We start from the raw sequence: 24252 nt of genomic DNA, 5'->3' as shown, positions 1-24252 counted from the left end.
TTGGGTTTCTAAACTACAGAGACTTCGTCAATCATAGTTCTCTGGGTTGTTTCTTTCTGTTTCCTTGCCTCTGAGTTTCTCGTCTTTCTGAGTCTTGGAGCCAAACTCTCATTTGACCATTTTGTAATCTCTTTTGGTTTCTGGACTTAACTACATATTTTTGTTTCTAGCTAAGAGATCATTCAATAGGATCCTTTAATGGTCACTTTTTTCATCATCAAGCATCAAAAAATGAAAGAAATAATTTCATCAATATTCATTGCTATTTACTTGCATCTCTATCCTCTCTGGTCAGAACTTTTAAAACTTACTTTTCCAGCAATTAGTTGATTTTATTCTATGGATCATAATTTTGTAATGTGGTTCACTTTTCTGCACAGTGTAAATTGACATGAACAGCTGTGGAAACTCACCAGTAACGCTGCCAGATTACATTCATTTTCTAAACTGAGTAATTATTGTGCGATATTGCTAAATGGTTTTTTTCACAAGTTTTTTTAGTTCTTTTTACATTTAAATATGTATTTGCATTGGGCAACTTTTCATCAAAATCCACCATTTCTGTATAGAGCGTTTGCATGCATCTAAAATTAAACCTATTTCCTTTTAAAGAAAACGAAGGCCTGAGCAGGAAAAGATCGTGAGACATCTTCCGTCACTTAAAGATTATGGACACAACACTATTCACACTGAAAATTTTCAAAATCAACTCCCAGATTAAACAAATAGTCACCTTTATTGTTTACATTAAATTTAAAAAATTCCAATATTCAACTCGGTGAGAAAATCAAAAGCTTAAATCGAGCATTGAAAACGAAGGTGTGTTTCCTCTGACGAACAATTTAGTATTCGATTTCATTAACAATCCTTTCATTTCCTCTAAAGTTTCTTACTTGTAAACTTTTCAAAAATAATTTACTTAGATGAGAGATAAAATTATTTCACCGCAAATCACACGAAAATTGGCTAAATTGCTCAAGTAGATTCAGCAAAGTTAGGCCTTTGGCAAAATAATCGTTTGAATGAACACACTAAAATCGTGAATTCTTTCAAGTTCAAGTTAAAAATTTTCAACGTGCTTTATTGTGTTTCATGTAAAATTTTGATGAGATTGATTGTTTTGGGATACTTGGTCTCTAACCTGATGTAGTAGTCCATTGAAACTGTGTAGGGAAGCAATAAAATATCTTAATTTGTTTATTTTATTTTTATTTTATTTTTATTTTATTTTTATTTTACTGTCATTATTCCCTCCCTCTTTTTACATTTAAGCTCATGAAGTGTTCCTCTGTTTTATTTTCTTACTTTTGTATTTTTACTTTAAGGAAATTGTATAAAAATCTCCCATAGCTGTTAACATTGAAGAAAATATTAATTTAAAAAAAACTGCCATTAAAAAAAGTCGGAAAGTAACAGCAACATGCAAGTGCACAGAACATTTCATTGCTTTCTCCCAACTAGAGATCAAGAAGAATCGTACCTTGATTTATGAAAAAATAACCAGCATATTGTCATCCTTCTGTGGTGTAGTGGTTGTAGCGCTTGCTCAATGATCGGGAAGTCCTTGGTTTGATTCTCAGCCAGGTGACCCGAGCTTGATGGTCTCAAATAACGGTTATCTGGGGTTGGCTTGATTAGGGACGGTAGAGCACAGGATTATAGCTCGTGGAATGTTTGAAGTGTGAACAAAAATAGAAAATTTGGAATTGGTGTAGAAATCAAAACCACACAGTATTTTTCTTTTCAAGACTTTTGTTTTAAGGTAAACACTCATCCAGCAGTTACCAGATTTATAAGTATACATCAGCTGATTTACAAGTGTTCAAATAGGAAACATTATTCTTCTGGTTGTGTCCCTGTGCAGCTTATTTTCTTACCATTTCATTTGTTTTCATTACATTCATTACCTACTTCATTTTTGTAAAGGTTATCAAGAATGAACGTTTCCATAAACTTTGCTTGTTTGGTACTTCATATAAAGTATGAAGGACAGTTTTCCTGAGCTAATGCTCCAAAATCTTCTCTCTCATTCACGTTATTTGTTTTTTAACTCTATTTATTCTAATTAAAGATCAATCTCAAAACATCAAAACCAACATGTGTCCTCGTTTTCAAGTAGAATTGAGTCGTGTAGTTTAAAACATGGCACCTCATTTTCTAGAAAAATGGCTCTTGCGGCCAATCCTCTTCAGTGTTTCTCACTAACAGTCCTTATTCCAACAGGAAAAAAGCATCTCTAGTCTAGAATTAATTATTAAAAGCAGGAAAGCAGTTGAAATAGCTTGGCTTGATTAGGGAAGGCTGAGATGAATAGTTCTAAAATTGGGAAAGGTTGAAATAAAGAGTTCTTAATTAAAAGAAGAGGCTTCTTTACATAAGTCACTTTTCCAGTCTATTTTTTAGGTTTTATTGGCATATGAAAGTGATGCAACTGTTGCGAAGCCAATAGCTTTGAAATGTGGAACGAAAACCCAAGAAAACTTTTGTACACCTCTCTTAACGCTGATGAGCCAGTAGTAAAAGTTTCTCTCCAGCTCATTTTAATGTGAATTGCCAACAAAAGAAGTTGTAGTAAATGTATGTAAAAAATAGATCGAGCTTTTGATACAGTTTCTTGTCTCCTTTTTTTAAGATTGTTGTTACCGTGAAAAGTTTGTTTTTGTTGCAGTTTTCCAAGGAGGTGTAATGTTCCTTCCCACTTAAAATTGTGCGTTTCTACATTTGTTTCCTTATTCGTATTTAGCGTAGTATTATGACTGTCCCACTCATACTTTCCTGGTTACCTTTTTTCTATTTATTTTTGTATTTTTTAAGAATAAAAGAGAGTCATTTTTTAATTCCTTCTTTTTGTCATTTTGCCCCCTTTTTTGTGCCAACAATCCAACCCATAAAGAGCACTTTTCTTCCTCTGTGGGGTCAGTGGTGTTAATTTATTCAGCTGAGGTTTTATTAGGAAAATTTTCATGAGTGGATTTGGTCGAAGTTTGCCACCCTCCATTACAACAAAATGATATTCACTGCGGGTAATGGTGAGCCCTCAACATTGGGTTTTCATGCTGGCAGCAATGACGACCAAATCCAAAATTCTCGACCAGCTCCCGAGGTGGGTTGAAAAGTGAATGGATGCAAATGTTGACTGAAATTCATCAAGCACTTGAGTTTAGTTTTTCACTGCAGCAGAGGGTTTTTCTCCATTAGTTTGCAAGAATGTTTTAATTATGTCTTAAAGCCTAAGAGCCATGAATACAAGGATCCTTGCTGCGATATATTAAACAATGAATGAGAGCACAAGGTGTATCAGTCAATGCAAGCATAAGTGCAATGCGGTGAAAAACCATGAATGAGAAAGTCAATAAGATAACAAAATGATTGGCAAAATAACGTTTTGAGATAAAACCGTTGAAAACCTTTAAATGTTGCCAAATTTGGTTCATGAGACTGATATTCTAGTTTTTCAACGATAGTAAGACATTCTCATACGCTTCAACTTCTCAGTAGGTTCCTAGGTATTCATTTTCTAGAAAGATATTATCATTCTGAAAAAAAAAAGCCATCTACTTCAGAAATGGGTACGCCGTTTTTCCAGACAACTTCAGCAAACTTTTAGCAAAGAAGAATGGCAGATATGTGCCTTAAGAAGAGATAAAACGTAACTTGGTGAACAAATTTCATCATTTCAAGTCTCATGACTTGCATAATGAGAGAGTCATCCCGCAAAAATGTTTCTTTTCTCTCTGTTTTTCTGCCTACTGACCTTCTCAAAAATTGATACACACCAAACTGAAATGTAGCATAGTAAGATCACCTATGAGCTTTCTTTGAGGTACAACAATTGCTTTCCAGAGATCAACTTTACTGAAAATTATTACAAGGAATATTTTACTTTCTGCATTATTTTCTTGAAACCTATCCTCGTCATGTCAATGACTCATGAATAAAATAAAGCTAGGTTACCTTAGTAAAGTCTGAAAATAGGAAGAGAGTTCTTCAAAATTTTATTTTCGATAAATTAACTCCTGCGTCAGTAAAGTTTGTTTGGGGGCCCTAGTGGACCTGTATATCTTTGAAGAACTGTTAACTTAAATAAATTATTATAGAAAGATCTTGATTTATCAGCTGTCACAGGATTTTCAAATCAATCCATTAAATTGCAGAATCCTTTCTAATAAATTGAGGTCTTACTATGAATAAATAAAATTACAAAATATTAGAGTTGTAACTTCGAGGCGGCTGCTTCTCATCCTTTGGTGTTGGAAAAATAAAATACTACAGCTCAAGTATTCAACAAAAACTAATTTTTTCAGCAAAAAAACTATGAGGATTTACATGGTAAAACAAATATTTTTCAGACTTCAGTTCACAATGTTTGCAAATCATTAAAATCAGATTCACAACAAACGTTTGAGCCACAGCTATTTTGGTGCTCTTCTATAAGTTAAAGCTAGAACTCTACATAGCAATGGTGAAACTGCAGAAATGTGGATCTCGGTTTGCAACATTGCTGACTTTCTGCCGTACTTTAATTCCAACATGGGAAACTACTGGACGTCATTCCATTAGAAATTTCAGTGACTTTTCTTCTTTTCATGGAGAAAATTATATGAAAACTTTAAGCCATGATGTTGGTTCGATCTCCTTTTAAAGTATAAAATAGGAGCAGAGATTTCAAAACTTCACAACCAAGATACGCATTTTTGCAGTTTCACCGTCGATAGCTGTCCTATCAAATACGGAGGAGCATTAGGTTAATCAAAACAATTACTTGCCCAAAGAGTTAGCTTACACTTTTGTCCAACTCATTAGGTTTCAAACAAGCATTTGATAAGTTTTCAGGTAGACTTAGCTCCTTTACAGCAAGCTTGAGCAGGAGGTAGAATAAGTTTTTCTTCGTATTTCCACCTTCCATTTTAATAATTAGTTTCCTTAAGATTGTAGACTGTTGTATATGATGCATTGATTCCACTTCCTTCAACTTAGTAATAATTCAATGATTCAACTTAAAATAAAAATTAAAAGAATGGTCTAATGAAAGTTAACAATTTCCAACTTTAAAGGCTGCTGTTTACCTTGAAAATAGTGAATTTACCCCACAAAAGGGCAAACTGCGAGCAAGCAGCTTTGGAGATTTAATTACATATTAAGTTAACATGGTCACCAAAATTGTGCAAAGGAGATGACAACCGTGAGCACAAAATTGGTTGACAGCAATTTTTTTTCGAAAATTGAAGTGGGAGATTCGAAAACACACCATTTCTTAGAATGTAAAAGGAAATAGTTCTGAGACGAGGCAGTTCAGAACTATTTTCTAAGTTTACTTAAATATGTTTCCGAAATCGACACAGTAATTAAAACTTCGGAAAACTTTTGTAATACTGCAATGTCTTTATTTTTATTATCTTTATGAGCTACTGCATTTTACTAGGTAGCTCATTGCTTCACAAATCCTGAACTTCAAAAAGTAAATTAATGGTTAATGAGAAGATATTGCAAGATTACGTATTTTTACGACATCAATATAAAAATCATGCCACTATTTTTTTATTCTCTGGTGCAGTTTTTGCTGTTATTATAAAACGCTTTTACGGTTCTGGATGTCTCCTTGGAAGATAGAAACTATCTTGTGCGACATACACCCCCCCCCCCCCACAACACCGTCTCACACACACACAAATTATTTTATTCTGATCACCTTCTGAAAGAATCAGAGCAAAATTATATTGTCTCATATTTCCTTTCACCACTCTGAAACAACAATGTCATACTACAACAATCGTAAAAACATGCAATAAAAGTGGTGGACTGACCTAATACATGTATTATGAGTCAACCAGTCTATCTCAGCTAACTTTTGACTACACTGAATATTTGATTGGAAGCTCACAGAAAGACTGCATTTCGTTGAACAGACTCCGTCAGACTGAACACAGATTCGATTTGATGCTGGTAACAGGACACAAGGGGTTTTATACTCTCTTGAATCAGACATAGTTGTAATTAGTATGATCAAATTTAATCGTATCGATTCGCGCATCAAGGCTCTGTGCTCAAAACTCAGGTGAAATAAGACATGAAGCACTCTTACTTCAGTGCAGAAGGTATCTGAGGAAGAATCGATAGCTCCCATAAACTAAGAGTTGATACATGGCATGTACATCCCTCTAAATTAGATTGGATGTACCCGTTTCTTTACAGATTTCACCCACGGGTGCAGAAAATACTCCATCACAGGCTTGCCCGGACTTGTGAAAATGTGGAAAGGACCTTACAAATGTGATGAGAGGAAAATCAAAAGTCAAAAATCAAACGAAAGAATAATAAAAAGGTCCTCACTTTTGAAATTTTGTGAAACACCGATGAGAAAAATGTGAAAAGCCGGCGGGCGGATGCGTGAAAATGTGGAAGCTTGGAAGATTCTGCACCCCTGATTTTACGTGTCTCAGTCAAATCGAATATGTGTCAAATATGATCAAATTGAGTCTACTCACTATAAATGCAGCTTTAAAGTTGTCCTAGGTCAATAGTCTGTTGATCTGATCTTGCTTGTCCAACATGACACTTATGACTCTACAAACTTCCTTAATTAGCACATTTTAACTGGTCTCAAGCCCTTCTTGGAATTTTGTTCTGGGTCTTTCTTTGCTCATATCTTTCCAAATCTCTTTGGCTCTTACTTTGTACTTTTCCTCCAATTCTGGACTTGGCACCACTCCATTACCTTTACGATACATGACACTCAGATTGGCACAAGCATAGGGATTCTCCATTTCGCAGGCTCTTAGCAGTGGATCTACTGCTTTTTTGAAGTTGAGCATGTTCAAGTAGAAGGAACCCAAAGCAAAGCACCCTTCTTCTTGTTTGCTGTGTTCTACTTCACAACTTTTCACCAGGTAGTCGATGTACTGTAAATAAAGAAATTCCATCAAACAATTTCTTGAATTTATAGCTTAGTTTCTAATCAATTTTAATTCTGTGATCAGAAGGAGGATGATCACCTCCTCTCTTTTTCTTACATAACAACCCGAATAATTTTATGTAATATTGAGCCATGCAAAGCGCACACAAGTGGACTGTGATAAATTTTAAGAAAAAAATAACTAGGCCATGGTTTAAGAATTTAAGAACTATTCTTTTCCAGTTTACTGTGATACAATATAAAAAAATTCCTTGCTCCACTTTTTGCGGGCCTTGCCGATTCATAGAGCTTAGCAGAGGGGGTGAATTGAGAGGCTTGTAGGGCATAGGTGCAGTTTTTGACAAACTGAGATATTAATGATTTCTAGCTTTAAAATTAGTTTTGAAATATACTTGTACAAAATTTATGATTGAAATTCAATTTTTAGGCATCCGTAAGCGAATTTGAGTTTTCTTTCTGCCACAAGGCTCCATGTAATTTTGAAATATTAAACACATACTTCTTGAAATAGCAAAAAATTTACTTGTGTGCTTTGTCCTCCAAGCCTCTCAATTCTAAGCCTACTTTGATCATTCTCTGTAAGGGTTTCCTTCCTTGGATTTAGAATTACAGTAAGACTTGTTTCAAAATGAAGAATCCTTTATGCTCTTATTGAACCCTTTCCATACAAATTTTCATCTGCATTAAGTCTGCTTGTTCGTACTGCAATTGTACCTCAATATTCCACCCTCACAGCCAGGCGTATTGGTTGGTTTAAATCTGACCTCATAATCTGAGCATGTTGATCAGATTACCCTGGTCTGAGTGAAGATTAAATAAGCCTGAAAAGGACCTCTACGAATTCTTTTATAATCAGTATATGCTATTTTTGGTGCTGAGCTAACATGTAAGATTTTACCAATTTATCTTACTTACCTTGGAATATGCGCTTTCCGGAGCAGATTTATCCTTATTCTCGATGAGTTTAATACCACACCTTCCTGCCAGTACGCAAGAATCCAACCGACCTAGATCACAGCCTTTACTTGAATATTCGGTTGACTAAGAGAAACACGAAAGATGAAAAATTACAAGTCAAAGCTGAAGTTTAAAAGGAATCTTCTGTGACAAGATTAACAGAGGTAGTCACAGAGTAAATCAGTTTCAATGATGAAATTTTTTCGTAGGTTTATTATGCTGCACTAGATAGGAGTCCGTAATAAAATTACCTATCATAGATGCGATGAAACCTTTCAAATTTTTTGCAATTGCAGAAGTATAAAGTTGACTGAAGATAATATTTATTTTTATCCAAAAACTAATGATAGTTATAAATAATAATAACACTAATAATTATAAACTAATGATATATATATTAATCATTAGCGATAGAGAAGGAGAGGTAGAATAATACATACATAAAGTAATATAATTAGTAATGGCAAAAAACGGAGGAATAAAAAAATTTACTATACGCAAAGCCTAAGGGGGCAAGCTAGAACAATTTGTTTTCAAAATCACCTTCCGTAGACTTCAAAGAATGCCAATACACAACGTTCAATTCTCTGTACTATTAAGTTTTGATTTTCAAGAAGGGCTGTTTTGTGGCCCACCCTAATTCTCCATCTTAAAATTTTGGCAGGGACAAGATTAGTTCTTTTCAACTTGGGAACATTCCCAAAGTTTCAACCTGATGACTTCATCAGAGAAAAATTTATAGGGGTGAAACATTGCTGTCACTTTTTTTAGCAATTGAATTGTTAAATCAGCACTTTAATTTTTTCCGTGTAGACTTTCAATTAGAATGCAGTCTAAGAACTAGTTAGATGAATCATTACATTTTACAGATTTCATAAGGTAGAGTGTCTATGATCCTTTCAATTCTTCAGGTAGACAATTAGCCAAAGTGATACACTGATCTTCGGAACTTCTTGATACCCTCCATCAACATAAAAGTTGCTTGTATCTATTCCTGTAGCTACCAATATCTTGATTGAACTTGTAAAGGTTATTGTTATCATCAAGAAACGAGAGGGAAGCAAAATACAAATCTTGAAACAATAGGAATTTGATGTATTGGTCATGAGTCTCTTTGAGTGTAAAGGAGATCCCCCCCCCCCCCAACCAAATGTACCTATGTGTAGTTCTTCACATCAATAATCAAAGCTTTAATTATGTAGCCACGCAAAGCCACTGGCCTCCAGAAAATCGTTTTAAGCCGTCCAAGAGCGAGGGAAAAAATGCAGCTGGTGGCATAAATGCGTTGAATTACGAAGATCAGAATAATTTAATTCCCATTGCAAGTAAAAAGAGAAAAAACGTAAGTGAAGAGGAACACTCACCAAAGCTAGTTGAGCTGGATTATCTATTTTTTCGCCTTTGATAAGGTAGGCTCCATACTTGCGACAACTGTGACCATAATTATTTTCATCACAATTTTTCTTGTACAATTCACTCGCTTGTTCTGACTTTTTTTCAACCGATTCAAGGTAGTCACCTAGCAGATGACACGCTAAAATAACAAAAAAAAAAAACAAATCATCCGAGTGAAATAGTTTGCCAAAGAGAGAGAGTGTAGCAACGGGGGAGGTTACTTGTCTTCAATGGACAGGACGGCATACAGCAAAAAATTTTCAATGAAATATTCTTTGACTCCTCTTTTTGGATGTTGGCAAGTCAAGAATCATATTCAATGACACATGATAAAGAAGTAATTGTAGAAAGACTTCTGTCTTACAAAGCACACAAAGCTTCTGATCTAAACCAAAAACGGCTTTAATATTGCCCATGGAAGATCATTCACAGAGTGGTTGTCCGTTGGAGAGATGATAGGTTCGAGAGTTATGGTGAATAGAGGTTAATGTTATGTAGAAAGCGGGAAAAATCCAAGCTTCTTTGATAGCTCTGAACGTCTTCACCCTCCCACTTGAGCGTTGGTAAAGCCTTTCACTGCTGTAAGCTCCTACTCAAATTTCAGCACTTCTCATCTTACTTTCATCTGTTCGAAAGGCTTTCTACAAATTCAGTAAGGCAGGCGCCTGTAATTTTGGGAGGATTCTTTTCTTCAAGAAATGTTAATTGTACTTGTATGTTAGAGAAACATTGGTAATTTTAGTTACTGCATATAAGGTGCGAAGAGCAGCAAATTTAATCTACAAGCTCAATCTGCATTCCTATTCAACAGGATATTAGTGATGGGGTATTGTTCCATGTTGAATTTATCTTATGTTTGAATAATGTAGCAAAAATGGGAGATAATGAAAGGTAAATTAAGACAAATTTTTTAACAATGAACAGGGTGATACCTTCAGGGTTGTTCTCTCTATAGCATCCATATCTGTATTCGATTCCAAGATTTTTAATGAATGTTTTTACATCTTCTTCCTTTTTGAAATCATAAGCAGATGACATTTTTAACTATCACACGAGGTTCTATCGACAGTAATCGTCACTTAATTCTGATTATTTAATGGTAATTACACCTGTGGTTGCAATCATGTTGATAAAACTACAAAACATACAAAACATAACCTAAAAGTGTTGTTGTTATTACTTTTGTGCAAAATGATAACATGTGATAACAGGAACATGTGATTACAAACAGGCCACGCTTTTTGTATCTCGTACTTCGGAAGGAGAGAATATAAGACTGCGCTGTTCACAGTTCAGTTCAGAAGCAGTATTTCTGAACATTATGAAAATCAGATGAAACATATTTTCAATGATGCTGTCAACAGAATGAAGACAATGACACGAAATAGAGTCCCTTTATATCCATGAAACTTCGGCAAATGTGGATTACTTTACTGGATACACCTGCATACTGCCGTGCTAAGGAAGAACGCCGTATGAACATTCGAGTTATCAAATTACCCCGGATAAAACAGTATTTTTGACGAAATTTTTGTATATTAATCCTTAAAATTTTCAGATATTTTAGAATGAATTGCGAACAAAATAGTCTGAAAAATCAGAAGAAACATATTCACAATTTCCCCAATAAATTCGTATTTCATCAGAGGAAATTTGACCACGCCTGGAGGTTCATACATGTTCATGCGGTATTTTTTCCTTAGCATGGCAATACTTCTAATTACCTACATGGAATACTTAAAAAAAATCAGCCGAGGTACGTAGGAGATAATGACAGCGGGCATAATCCGGCATATCCTTGAAAGTAAAAGGCTGCTGATGATGTAGAAATGTAGAATATTGTCAATAAAAAATCATAAGAAGAGACGTCGTATCTTTTTCATTTCCAAGTAACGATCTTATTCTCTTCCCGCCTCTGATTTCATGATTTCAATGAACTGATGGAAAAAAAGAAAAGTTGTAAGTTGCGGAAAACTTTTGTCCCTAATTTGATTGCGCGCGCAATTTGGCGCAATTACTGCACGGATTGCACAATTGAGTCCAGCGCATGCGTAATGCATTCGTTACGTTACGTGCGAGCCGTGGAACGGATCGCTGAATCGTTTCGTTGCATCGCTGACTAGGTCCCGGAACATTTTGGCCATTTATCCTGCATCTAATCCCCGTGAATTGTTTTTATCGATCAATTATCATAATGGCACTAGCTCAAAAAGAGCAAATATTGAAGATACACCCTCAAAATGAACTTAAATTCGTCGGTAAGATCGCTATCTATTCACCAATCGTTAATTTTTCCGTTTTTTTCATCGAGACCTTCCCTCTTTTTTAGGCTTTGTCCGTTTATTTTGCACGTTAGAATGCTTATTGATTTTATGCAATGCCCCGTGCTTTTACATTTCCGCCTCCTAGATGTGCCCAAAATTTCGTCTCGTTTATTTGCTGTAGAAATTTGCCACTCTGCTGAGTGAACCAATGATAATTCCAAGGGTTGGTTATTAGGGCATGATCTGGGCTATCGCTGGATGGATCCTGATGATCTTGTCTCTCCAATATGTATATACTTCCTGTTTACACTCATCTGTCTTTGCATCCTGAGCCCCATTATCTACTTTCTCCAACCTATGCATCAAATCAGTAGCCCGTGTTCATGTTTCTTGCCTGGTTTCCCTATCAGTGAGTGTCTCGCAGGATCTAGAGGTCTCGCTCAAACCCGTGAATTATTTTACCAGGGAGGAAAATTATAACGGAGTGTGAGATAGCCATGCAGTCCTCTTTCTTCACTAAACTTCCATACAATAAGTATGTTATTTTAGACTTGCTGAAGTGTTCAGGTAATTTCCCGTGTTCATAGGTATATGATCCTTTAGTTTGGTTACTGTAGGTTAGGAAAGAGCGATGATTATTTTAAAGCTTCCATCAAATAAAATTCCATAACTATTGCTGAGATTAAGTTATTGGTAATTATTTTTTACAGTTAGTAACTATCTTTGTTTTTGTCCCTAGGTCCATTCACTTCTCCAGTCTTCTCTTACATAACCTTGGAGAATCCTTGCGACAAGAAAGTTTGTTTCAAAATCAAGACTACTGCTCCGAAAAAATATTGTGTCAGGCCAAATTCAGGCTCTGTAGACCCTCATCAAAGTGTGCAAGTAGCAGGTACTTCATCTTATCTTATTTCCATTTGTTATCAACTCATCAGGACCTCTATTCTTAATGATGTGAGGTTTAATTACCTAATGTTATCACCAAGGCTGGGGAAAGAATACATGAAGAATTTATAAAAGTCACCTAAGCCTATATGCATCAATTATCAGTTGGCTGACTGGTAAGAACCATTGACGTTTAATACAATCTAAGCCGCGCATTTGGAAATTTCGGCGGGACTAGAGTCCCTTCAGGCAAGATGATAGGCAATCCAGCAACACCCAGCAAGTGTACCAGCAATATGTACCGAGGCAATGGAAATGCCAGTCTTGCCAGTGCCGTTGCCTGATACGGGCACACTTCATTCGTATATCCGGATGTATCAACTAAGCTGAAGGCGTGTCTTTACCCTGATTTACCCTGCTAGCTGTTGTTACCTCCCCCGCCTAAAGTCGAGCCTAGTGCCCGGTCTAGATTGTGTTATAAGTCAATGGTAAGAACCTACATTTTTGTTGAAATCCAATCTTAAATTTCCCCAGTTCTAATCTCAGACAAGGCCTGGACAGACGGTCAAAGTGAAGCTCTTAAGTGGTGGCTGTTTGGCAAAGTGTTGCCATCAATTATCACCAAAGGAGAGCAGGCTGCTCTCTTTTTTTGCATTGATGCTTAACACTTGACTAAGCAGCCATCACTTAGGAGCTTGACTTTAAATGTCTGTCCAGGACCTGAATCTCTACCATGATTGAATTGTCATCTTCTCTCACCGAACCCATTGACAGATGGTAGTATTGACTTCACTGATTGATGGAGAAATGAGGCTGCTTTGATTACACTTCTTACTTTACAGTCAAATTTCTTCATTCTACCACACATCAGACGAAAATTGGGGCTCCAGGGTCTGATCCCTTAGACATTCTGTGGAATGACACCCTAGTATTTGTCAGAGGACAGAACGCTTTCCAATTCTGGTTCTTTTTAATTTTTTTGCCCTTTACAACCAACTGCGCTTAGTTGGCAGTTAATCAGTATCTCCTGTATGCATTCACTGAGCACTAATGCTGCAAACTTAACTTTTCAGCGATTTTACTTGCTTTTTTATCAGAATTATGGCACCGCAACTGTGTCAGATTCTGAGATGAAGACTTGTCAGCAAATGGGTGATGCTCTGTCCTATTTTCACTTGAAAGAGTTTTGATGCTTTTTTATTTTCATGTCATCCATCTAGCCGTTCATTTTGTTCTACCTGCCTTGAAACAGGAGAATTAATTCCAAGATGCCCTTGTCAAATGGGCATGTGACATCTCCTTGGCAATGGAAAAGGAGTTTCCTCAATTCAATTGGGGTTTGTTTCAATCTTTAAACAGTTGAAATAACATATTAAAGTGACCAGAGAATTCTGGAGTAAAATTAATATTTTGCTGATGTCCCGAAAAATGTGTAATTTTTTTTCCATCTACGCAGATTTTATCTGAAGAAACGACTTTCAAACTTGTCAAAATTTTGACTGATTTCAACCGGAACAATATCATGCCTATAGATTTTTTGACATCTCGTTAAGAATTGACCGCTTCGTCTGTTTCCTCCACCGCGATCCTCTATATTCTAGATCTTTCCACCATTTAAGGCTATTTGCTCTGCTTGTGCTGGAGTCATCATGGTTACTTTTCGGTGTTCTATGCTTGTAGTTCCGGAAACGGACCATGATCACATGGGTGCCAATGTGGAAAAATGGGGGAAGCTAGCGTACCACAGTGTTAAAATGATTCTTCGAAAACTGCAGTGAAATTTCCATATATTTTTTTGCTTTCTTTTTTTTGCAAAATTGCAGCATTGTGTGAGTAAAGAACAACCAAAAAAGTTTGTAGCATTGAAAATTTTTGGAGGGAAAAAGCCTTTTAAACGGAAAGACCAATTCCCATAATAGAAAGGCTAATAAAAACGGTTGGCACACCTGTTGTACGTTATATTATTTTGATAAATTAATGGTAAAAAGTGACAAGTTTGGTAAAATTTCTGTAATTACATGATTACTATGTAAGCACTAGCTGTGTGGCAGCAGTTTTATTACCATATTCACAGAAGATCTATGGTGACTGAGGTTATACGCTGATACCCTCTAATGATGTCAGAAAGATACAGCCAGTTTGATTTGTTCTTTATGGTACCTATTCTAACTCTTACTTGTTTTCATAAAGCAGCCATATTAGAGATTTTTAAGCTTGCTCATCCATTTCTCACGTAACTTTACTCGAGGTTGTGCCAAATATTGAGTTTATTTCAGGACTATGCCATAGCCTCATTTGCAACAATTTTAATGAACTGTTGGAGCTTTGTTTATTCATTCTTAACCAAATTGTTGAATTCCCTACAAAAGCCTTTTTTCCTCTTTCTATAAAATCTCATTATTTAAATTTCTTTTATCATACTTACAAAGCCTCGTTTAGTTAAATAATGTCCATTATAATTGTATCTCGTAAATTTTTTTCAGTTGTGCTGCAATCAGCTGGTATTGATCCCAATGAGAAGAATAAGCATAAATTTATGGTACAGTCAGTGATTTTGCCTGAGGACACTCCTGTGGAATCTGTCGTAAGTTACCCATTATTATTTCATGAATGATTGTTCACAGTAAGCCTCAACATGCGGTTGGGCAATCCTTTGGCATGAACCTTGTTCAGGCTGGGTCCGTGATCTTGCAGCAGCCTATGAAACTCTAAATGCAGATCAGTCTGATAACAAAATTAAAAACAATAATATTTGCAAAATGGTGGTTCAGTTTGCCCACATTTCCAAAGTAACTTCCCGTATTTGCATGTGCCACTGTTTAGTTCCTGGGGTCTGATTATATTAAATCAGTTTGTCCTAACTCCTGAATCGTTTGTTTCTCCAGAACCCATGACCACTTACGAAATCCAATGGGAGAATAACTCTGCAAGATTACTTGTTTATCTCCTGTGCTAAGGTAAAACACTGTATGAACATTTGAGTGTTGCCAAATTTCCCCTGCTGGAACATTTATTTTGGAAAAAATGTATGCACATTTTTTCTTGAAATTCTCATACAGGTATATAGTAGAATTATAAATAAAATTGTCTTAAAATTTAAAAAAAAAATTTCAACCACTCCAAAATTTTCTTTTTTTATCAAAGATAATTTTGTAATGTCTGAAGTTTCACAAGTATGGTGTTTTTCCTTAGCACAGCAGTGTTTTAGTTTAGGTTCTCTAACATCTGTTTCTTGGCAAACCTGGTTGCTGACAACTCAGAAAAACTGTCCACAGATGCAAGAAAAAGAAGAGTTAGTAATTTGGCAAATTCTGGGGCTAAAAAGTGGATTACAGGCTTTTTGAATGTGCCCATCTGGAATTTTATGTGATTTTACCTGTGTAAAGTCAATTCATGTAGTTGTGTCTCCTGCACAAAGAAATTTTGCAGGACGTGTGTAAGCCAAATAGCAAGCTCTCTTGTAATGTTTTCTTCTTTTAATCTTATTTTTAATCATTGATTTGTTGCATTTTCAGTGGAAAGATGTCAAGCCAGAGTGCTTAGTTGATTACAAATTGAAATGTGTTTTTGAGATGAATGAGTCAGAAGATGAAAATGTGCAAGAAAAAGAAAAGAAATCTGTCACTGTTTTAGTAAGTATTATCCTGCTATCAGTTTTTTGTCACTAACCTACTTTAAATTATTAATATGATAAGGCTTTGTGCAGGATGTCGACATTTTTTTAAATGCTGATGCCTTCAATTGGAATTCTCACAAGCAATAGACAAACCGCAATCAAATTGTGCCACCCTCATAAAGTGTGGCAAAGTAATTGATATTAAAACAGTTCTTACATCCTGGGTAGAATCATTGGGTGTAGAGGCTATCGTATGACATCTCTAAATCAGTCTGTATCCGTTGTGCCAGTATGGAGCGCCTTCAACATTGTAGATGTAATTCAAACGCTATGCAGTTACACATAAGTTCTGATTTGCTAATTGCCTCTCCTGCGCTTGCCAGCATGTGCAACGTGATTTGAAACGCACATCTTTCACGGACAAACTATGGTTTGCTGTTAGAGCCCATTCTGCACACCTGATCCCTATCTTTTCTTATGAAATAACAAACTGCCTTGCTGCCCACAATTTACCCATCATTTTACTTTGATAATAATGTATGGTGTAGAGGAAATGTGGCGAAGACTCCAATGCTCTGAAGCTTTGAATATCATTCTGCTTTAGTATCTGCAAGGTTCATGAAAGATATGGTATTGATATTATGTGTGGGTTCAACTACAAACTGTTGGTTCTGCTCAGAAGCATGGACTGTACTGGATAGTTTGATGCGAAAGCTTGCATTAAATTTCTGAAATTATGCTTCAGCGCTGAATTATTTACCAACACAGGGGAAATTCAGAGAAAACTCAGAGATAATTGAAACTTCCATATAATGGTAATCTTTGATGTGCCAGGCCTTGCCTAGGGTACAAACAATGCAAAATGGATTTTTGTCTCTTTTTTCTACCTTTTTGTAAAACTGCCTCTTTAATGGATTCTTTCGACTTTACAGCCACCAGAAACGTGTGAGGAACAAGAGCATGCTAAGACATCCAGTGAAACAAAAACTTGCAGCCAAGAAGAAGCAAACCTTAGACTAGAGAATACTGAACTCAAGGTACTGTTTTTTTTCCTGCCCTTTTTTACTTTTTCTGTATTTTCTTTGATTCATTAGTTCAGTTGATTCAGGAAATATGTTCTTTCTCTGCCTAAGAATAGATTGTTAAAAGGAGTTATTAGCTTAACTTCAAAAGAAAGTAGAAATTTTAAGCTTCCATTTTGACAGTATGATTCTCAAGGTTGACATTTTTTTCTGATATGTAATGGAAGATGACACTTTCGTCCGTCAAAAAAATTGAATGTGTTAATATTTATTGAGGAAGTCCATAGCATCAAACGTTTCCAACGTTTGGCTTTCCCCCCCCCCTTTTTTTCTTAATATGCTTAATGCTAAATCCAAAACTGTGTAAGTAAATGAGAAGAAGAAGGGGGAAAAAAACACTGTTTGACTGCACAGTGTGACCAGTCTTCTAATGTGTAAATTATTTAGCCCATTCTAGTTATTGGATTTTAATTTCAAATTCCAAATAAGGTGCAAAATCTCTTTTGGGAATTTACCTTTCATCAACTCAGATGATACTTAAATGTACTCACTGATCATCCTTAATAAAATTTCTTTGCGCAATGCATGCTTTGAAAATTCGGAAAAGTATGTCAGAAAATGAGGAAACCGGTTTACATCTCCAACTCGCTTGACCTGGTGTAACTCTCTGGTCCCGATGCTAGCATAGTAATGGCTGTCTCATGGTGTTCTTTTCCAAACATCAAGATACATGTAACCCCTGCTAAGTCACATGTGGGGGAAGACAAATTTTCCGCCAAGTAGAATTTTTGCTTGGTCCTGTCAAATTCCTGTGAGGCTGCTGATTACAATAATTCAGTGCTAACTTGAATTGGGATCAGAATTGTGACATTTCATCCCAAAAAATTGGTGCTCCTCAAGCACAAAAGCGTAACAGCATTCGAGGTGAGCCTTCTCCCCCACATACCTAACCTCAAAAAAAGAAGCGAGTCTCCAGTGGAACTGGAGTTCCGCCCATATGTCAAAGAGGCGACAAAGTTTTACTCATGAGAATTTTATTTTTACTTACTTCAGCTATTCCGGCTGATACGGCGAGTGTAGAAGAGAGCGGTCGTGAATATTTAAGGATCATCAGACTAGATTGATGGATTGTTCGCTGAAGAGGTATTTCACTTGCCAAATAAAGATGAAGATTCCTTTCAGAGTTAAAGGCACTGAATCTCACTGAAATTTAATATTTTCAGAAACTGATCCAAGCATGGAAGGGGGGAAACCCGCACTGGACGTATGGTGGCTATGACCAGCAGAAGCAAATGCACACGTGGAAACGCATCAATCCACCAAAAGGCGATTCAGAAGACCAGGGACTCCTTGACAGATATTCCCTCACTTCTGTCTTTCTTGCTATCATTGTCGGCTTAATCGGTGTACTAATTGGCAAGTACGCAATTTAGAGGCCTCTATTTCATCTATCCTTTCTTACATTGCCCATGAAGCATTCAAATTTTATCTTTCTCCCATCGTTAATCTCCCTGTCTCTTTCCTCTCCTATTTTTACATTTATTCCCTCGTCGAATCTATGCTTTCTTTTTGAAAACCTGCCCCCCCACGAACCAATTTTCAGTGACCGTCCTGCGGATTTTTTGCCGCGTAATGAATAGAAATATCTTGAATAGAAATTTTCAGTTGCCCGTTCTTCAAGCAAACACAAGCTGCTCTTTGGTTGGGGGTTTCTTGCTTTTAATTTGTGCTGCTCTTGCCGTAAGTCAGGGCTGCAGGTTAAATTTTTAATGTCATGTTTTGAGGTTCTCGGTTTTGAAAAGTGGCCTTTTTATAAGTGAGTCTCATCAAAAAGTTGAAATTCGTTGAGATATTGGGAGAAAGCAGAATTAAATACTTGGAAATGGATTTGTGATCTAACAGGAGCGGAACTTTAAAAAGCACAGGTGGAGGTTTGGGAGTGGAATGTCGATGAATTGAATATCGATAAATTTTAAATTAATGCAACTCTAGATATACTTACCATTTGTTAACTTTTTTTGGAATTAAGTTTTCAGGCCTCATTATCTATTCAGAATAAACTCGAATATAAGGCAGTGAATTTTCCATGTATTCATCTTCATGAATTATTTTTACAACATTTTTAGAGAATGAACTGGAGGATATTGCTTTTAAAATTTCTCATTTCTCTAGAAAGAATGGAATTTTGAAATCAAATTTATTATCAACAGCCTTGGAAATATATCATGATCTTAATCTTGCACTTTGAATCTGGATGTATCTAATGTCAAAAACGATCATGTATTTCATGGTTAATCGTAAATATTCATTATTTATATCTGGCTTCTCACAGTTCTTGAAGTTGTGTCCGGACTGTGAGCATCATTAATCCAATCTGCAGGTTTTTTGCGAAAAGAATCAATTATCCAATGACTTGACAAATGTGTTAAACTTTAATACTGGAGCATAATCTCAGAGTGTCTAACCTGTTCAAAAAGTTACATACTGGATAATTCCAGGAGTAAAAAGTAAGTTTTACCTTTTAAACATTTTAAAAGGTGAGAATTTCATCACCACTCAGTTGAAGAATAAAATTGAGTAGCTAGCTCTTGTACGACTTGGAAGAGTGCTAAATAATGGCGAATTTCCTCCTGTTGAAGACTCTCACACCTCTCTCAGTTGAATGAACATCTCTATCAATGACGATTAGGTTTATAAGCCTCCGACAGGAAATATTCATCAAAACCCTACAAAAAGAATAGAAAAACAGGATGGACTGGCAAGACTTGGCTGAGAGTTACCGACCGATCATGGTTGGAGAATTGTCACATCATTATAAACCCTTGCTTGCCTCATCTTTAATCAAAGTTTGTATCTAAGTAGACGTTAATGTAAATAATTAAAAGTTGTTACATCTTTCCGTTAGACATTTTTGGAATTTCTTTTTTGATTATTCATTAATTTATTTATTTATTGACACCTCTTTTTTATGATCCTGTTTTCTTAACAGAGTCGTTAGTGTATTCTAATTTTAGACCCAACATGTTAATTGTGAGCCTGGCGGTTTATCATGCATGGTCCTCACCAATAACATTGCCATATTGCTGACCCATGAACATAGGCAATGCTACCTAGGGACCCAAAACCAAGCTCTGAACCGTTGGCTTAGTCAGGAGAGAGTTTTACCTATTCCTACCATGAGTTTCCTCTTTTATTTTTTATCATTGAACACCCAATTCTGTTGTTAAAAGCAATAACACCGTAACCTCATTCCAGATTTTGCATTTTACCTTCACTTACAATCGATTATCTAAAAAGAACATTACCTTCATGCTTCATTTTTTCAGGTTGAGTTTTTAATGGTATGACACGGTTTTTTCAAAAGAAAGGGGGAAAAAATGATGGAGTGTGATCAATGGTCTATTTTCTTGTCTGAAAAAATATTTTAAATTGAGTTACGGTGTTCCTGCTTTCGATAGCAGAAGTTTTTCAGTTCAATTCTTTTTCTGGGCAGAACTATTGTTAATAGGGCTATTGTAGTTCATGTGTTGGCCATTTTTAATGCATGTGCTTTGTTTTAAGAGAGACGTGGTCTCTGTGTGAGGCCTGTTGATTCAGCTCCTGACTATGCTGAAAGACCAAGGAGTTGGAATGTTGACGGCTCTGTTGTTGTTAAGCCCTCGCTTTTTATTCATGTTATTTTAACTTTTGAGAAAAAATTTTCCCTTGAAAATTGGACTGTGAAAAGCTGTTGTAATGGGAAGGGGTCTCTAATAATTGGGATGTTCTAATGTCCTAGTGTATTTTCCACCTATAAATTCCTCCCATAATTTTGTGGGCTGTTGTCAGTGGCGCAGCCCTTTGTTTTGTGATCTTGGATTTGTAAGATTTTTGTGAATTCCACTGTGTGAGTTTCCAATTTGTCTGGTTTTTGACCTTGCTATTAGCATTCGTTGATTTTCAGAATTTTTCACCAATTTTTAGGTCCCAGTAAATGTTTGTTTTTGATGTTCTTTAATCCTATGTTCTGGCCTAAAGTGGGAAATGATGACACATTTTTCATGCATGAAAATTAGACGAATCCTAACACTAACTACTTATGAACTCGTGCAAAGAATTATTACTAGTTGATGATATCATCGATTTTCTCAGTGACTGCCATATTCTTGTCTCCAAGTAGTGTCAAACCCTAATAGCATTCTTTGCTGTCATTCATGGCATCATTCTTTCTTTGATCATACCAAGCCTGCGTAAATCTTTTTGCATAATAAAAATTTTCCAGTATTAAGATCTGAAGCTATTTTAAGCCAATTCTGCAGCTTCAATTAATGGCGGGTGCCAAGCAGGACAGAAATTCATTTTATGGCAGTTGAAATTTTTTATCTTTCGCCCTGTTCAATTATGCAAATCTCTGCTTCTTTTACACCGCTCTTTATGCAAATGTATCTGCTTAGTCCTTTGTTAGTCTCAAGAACTTTACTGTCCCTCTCACAGTATGATGGTGCAGATAAAGTGACCAGGATGTGAATCTTCATTTCCTTCTTTTAAAGCGATCGCTGAGGTTTTTTAAATCTATCTGATCATTTGTAATCTGATGACAGGAGACTCTACCTTCAAATCTTGCTTTTTAATCACAAAGCATTTTATTATGCAGAAGTTGAAATACATTTAATAAAAATCGTCAGACTTGGATCAAGTGAAGACTTCAGACTGTCGTAAAAGTCAGTGTGATCAAAATAATGTTTCAGTTTCTCCTTGAGATCATCTGTTTTTTTGTGAAAATTGTCTTGCCATCTTTTTGGGAACTCCCTCAGTTTTTTCCACCTTATCTATGTCACTAGCAGAATATTCATGCTCCTGGCAGAATCACCTCCGTTTAAAAGCATATTACATTCTTTAAAATCTGTGGAAACTAAAATAGACTTGTGCATCTTCATTGTGTTGACACAGAATGCTCCCAAAATTTTTATTGTGATGATGTTTTTTTCAAATATTTCACTACATTCTCACTTGATGAAAATATTTTGTGAACAAGGAATTTTCCAGATCTGTCCATGAATCATAAATGTTGCGTGATGTAATCTTTGGCACCAGTAGAATGGTCCCGGTGTATTTTAATTTTACTTTTCAGTGACCTAAGTACTTACGTTTTCTAAATACTAGTCGCTGATACTCATAAGCATGTAGTAATAGTGTAAAAAAAAAAAACCCAACTGTATATTGCAAAATATTATTTGTAAATTGCAAAAATAATGTATTTGTTTTTTAAGCATTTTGCAGCATTTAACATTGTTATGGTGATTGTTCTGGGACCCAATGACCCCGGTGATTGTTTCACCCCAAGCTGATAAACAGTGCATAATGCCACACCTAGCCAGTAGGGATCACTTATTTCCTGTGTAAACCCACTATTAGAGCATTCTCTGTCCTTTTGTTTTAAAATTTGCTGCCAGATCTTGAATTTACTATTTTGAATGAAAGAAATTTCAGAGTGCTCTTCATCATCGATTTTTAAACAATTTAAACACCAATATTAAAAAAAAAAAAAAAAGATGTATTCCATCTCGTAGTCTTGGGGTAGTCTATAAAATCTCTCTCCACCTTTTCTTAAAGAAAACATACTTCGCAAGAATGCAATGAATTGCATTGGTCCTTTGTCTCAAGGTATGGCAATTAACGCAGAAAATTTCTTCCTCGGCTGGGCAGAGACGATGCATCTAAATCTGGGAAGAATTAAACTCACAAAGGAATGAAGAACTCTGACCATATCAATGATTGTTTTTATTCGGGGGTGCAGGGAGACTTTTGCCTCTCAATTCCTCAAAACATACCCCCCATTCACCGATGAAGTGGCTTAGTCTCTCTATGTATTCATCGGCAACGTATTTGAAACACATAATTAACTTTAAATATTTGGGGAGTCCAAAATATTCTCACTAATCTCATGGAATATTGTATTTTTAACTTAACATTAACTCATTAACTTGTGGTGATAGCTAGTTGTTCCTCATTGATGGAGAAGTGACTTTAAAATTAAAAAGGGAGAGAATACCATTACATATTAATGAATGATATCACTAAACGTTTCCCTCTTACAACTTCTTTCTGTGTTAGCTCACATGGGAGTGAATTGCGAGAGAATCTCTCAAGTTTTTAATTCTGCAATTTAATATTGTTTACTGAAATTGAACCGTGTGCTTGATGATTGCCATAGCTAGACACAGTTGAAAAGAACATAGCTATGACAGCAAATAAAGTCAGTGAGGCAAAGGCAAATAAGGTCAATTATGTGAGCAAGCTATCTTTTCCGCACCAGAGATCTGTTTCTTGAGCCTAACCTTTATGTATGCCTAGTCTTGGGGTCCCATCTACTTCATGAATTTTATTCTCGAAGAAAAATTATCTACCCTATGAGAAATGTTAAAATTTTGGTTAATTTTTCTCAAAATGCCTTTTTTTGCCCTTGGAGTCATTTTTCCATCTAAATCCGCTAATTCCCCCATGTGATAGGTTAAGTATTATCGCATAACTTTTTCTTTGTGAAACATTTAAGGTAATGAAGAAAGACTAAGCCATTGAATCATTGAATTCATAATAGTATCCTTGCACAGCAAGGCTCAGATTTTTTCCACCACAGAAGTGGTGTACATACTCATTTGATATTTGCCAAAATCAGTGCAAGAAACGACTATCAACTGTTTCTCATCAACTTCTTGTGTCAAGAAGTCAGTTTTGCAGAACCATTCTGCCTACAAAATGTTGCGCAAGACTGAGAAGAAATGAAAAATTTTGAACAACTTAAATTTTTACAGTTCCAAATTGACTTAATGTTATACGTACTATTTGAGAATATCCTGCACCCCTGCTTGTACTGATTTGTTTCTTAGCAGGGGAAATCTAATCAAGTTCCCTAATTGAGCTGCACTTCATGATGAGAAGTTCCACCTAGTTTCTTTTCTCTTTTATTGGCTGTTAGTTCATAATTACAATTAAGAATTTATTTATTTTTTAAAAGGAAAATAGTACAAGCAGTTTTCCATAACCACCTCTTGCTGAGTCAAGTGAAAAAGTGTTGTTAAATTGTTTTTGGTGCCTTGCATTTTTAGGGAACTTGATTACATTCCTTGTTTTCGTTCATCCTTCGCGTCTAAAGCGGTATTTATTTTAAATGTATTATTATTTAATCCAATAAAGTGATATACTTGGATTTACAAATTGTGA

At 35.7% G+C, this 24252-nt stretch overlaps 3 protein-coding genes across 4 annotated transcripts in view; 2 read left to right on the top strand and 1 right to left on the bottom strand.

The window, feature by feature from the left end:
- Positions 1–2837, top strand: part of LOC109035933 (mothers against decapentaplegic homolog 4) — a 45652-nt gene extending 42815 nt beyond the window's left edge. Inside the window, exon 13 of one of the 2 annotated variants that reach the window (XR_002009298.2) lies at positions 2669–2837. The gene's annotated coding sequence lies outside the window, so the exon portion shown is untranslated. Of the gene's footprint in view, positions 1–380 lie in introns of both variants that reach the window. The other variant, XR_011899102.1, reaches the window with a different exon arrangement.
- A 1441-nt stretch (positions 2838–4278) lies between these two features.
- Coa7 (Cytochrome c oxidase assembly factor 7) lies at positions 4279–10435 on the bottom strand. The gene is made up of 4 exons (XM_019049782.2): positions 10198–10435; positions 9235–9404; positions 7829–7954; positions 4279–6899 (listed from the first exon to the last, which is right to left on the bottom strand). Exons 1-4 carry the CDS (start codon positions 10301–10303, stop codon positions 6591–6593), a joined length of 711 nt encoding a protein of 236 aa, XP_018905327.1. The 5' UTR covers positions 10304–10435; the 3' UTR covers positions 4279–6590.
- An 884-nt stretch (positions 10436–11319) lies between these two features.
- Positions 11320–24246, top strand: LOC109035945 (vesicle-associated membrane protein-associated protein B/C). The gene is made up of 6 exons (XM_019049800.2): positions 11320–11523; positions 12269–12421; positions 14898–14998; positions 15930–16046; positions 16963–17067; positions 18276–24246. The coding sequence occupies exons 1-6, from the start codon at positions 11460–11462 to the stop codon at positions 18483–18485; spliced, it is 750 nt and encodes a 249-aa protein (XP_018905345.1). The 5' UTR covers positions 11320–11459; the 3' UTR covers positions 18486–24246.
- Positions 24247–24252: the final 6 nt, after the last annotated feature.

Source organism: Bemisia tabaci, chromosome 2 (assembly GCF_918797505.1).
Source record: "Bemisia tabaci chromosome 2, PGI_BMITA_v3".
NCBI classification, from domain to species: Eukaryota; Metazoa; Arthropoda; class Insecta; order Hemiptera; family Aleyrodidae; genus Bemisia; species Bemisia tabaci.
This window is presented reverse-complemented; position numbering and strand designations above follow the sequence as displayed.

Excerpts from the sequence above, each read along its gene's own strand:
- Coa7 (XM_019049782.2), bottom strand. The coding sequence starts at position 10,303 with ATGTCATCTGCTTATGATTTCAAAAAGGAAGAAGATGTAAAAACATTC. Across the intron at positions 9,405-10,197 it reads TAGAGAGAACAACCCTGAAG|CGTGTCATCTGCTAGGTGAC; the intron begins GTATCACCCTGT and ends TTGTTATTTTAG. Across the intron at positions 6,900-7,828 it reads CGGAAAGCGCATATTCCAAG|TACATCGACTACCTGGTGAA; the intron begins GTAAGTAAGATA and ends CTTTATTTACAG.
- LOC109035945 (XM_019049800.2), top strand. The coding sequence starts at position 11,460 with ATGGCACTAGCTCAAAAAGAGCAAATATTGAAGATACACCCTCAAAAT. Across the intron at positions 14,999-15,929 it reads ACACTCCTGTGGAATCTGTC|TGGAAAGATGTCAAGCCAGA; the intron begins GTAAGTTACCCA and ends TTGCATTTTCAG. Across the intron at positions 16,047-16,962 it reads AGAAATCTGTCACTGTTTTA|CCACCAGAAACGTGTGAGGA; the intron begins GTAAGTATTATC and ends TCGACTTTACAG.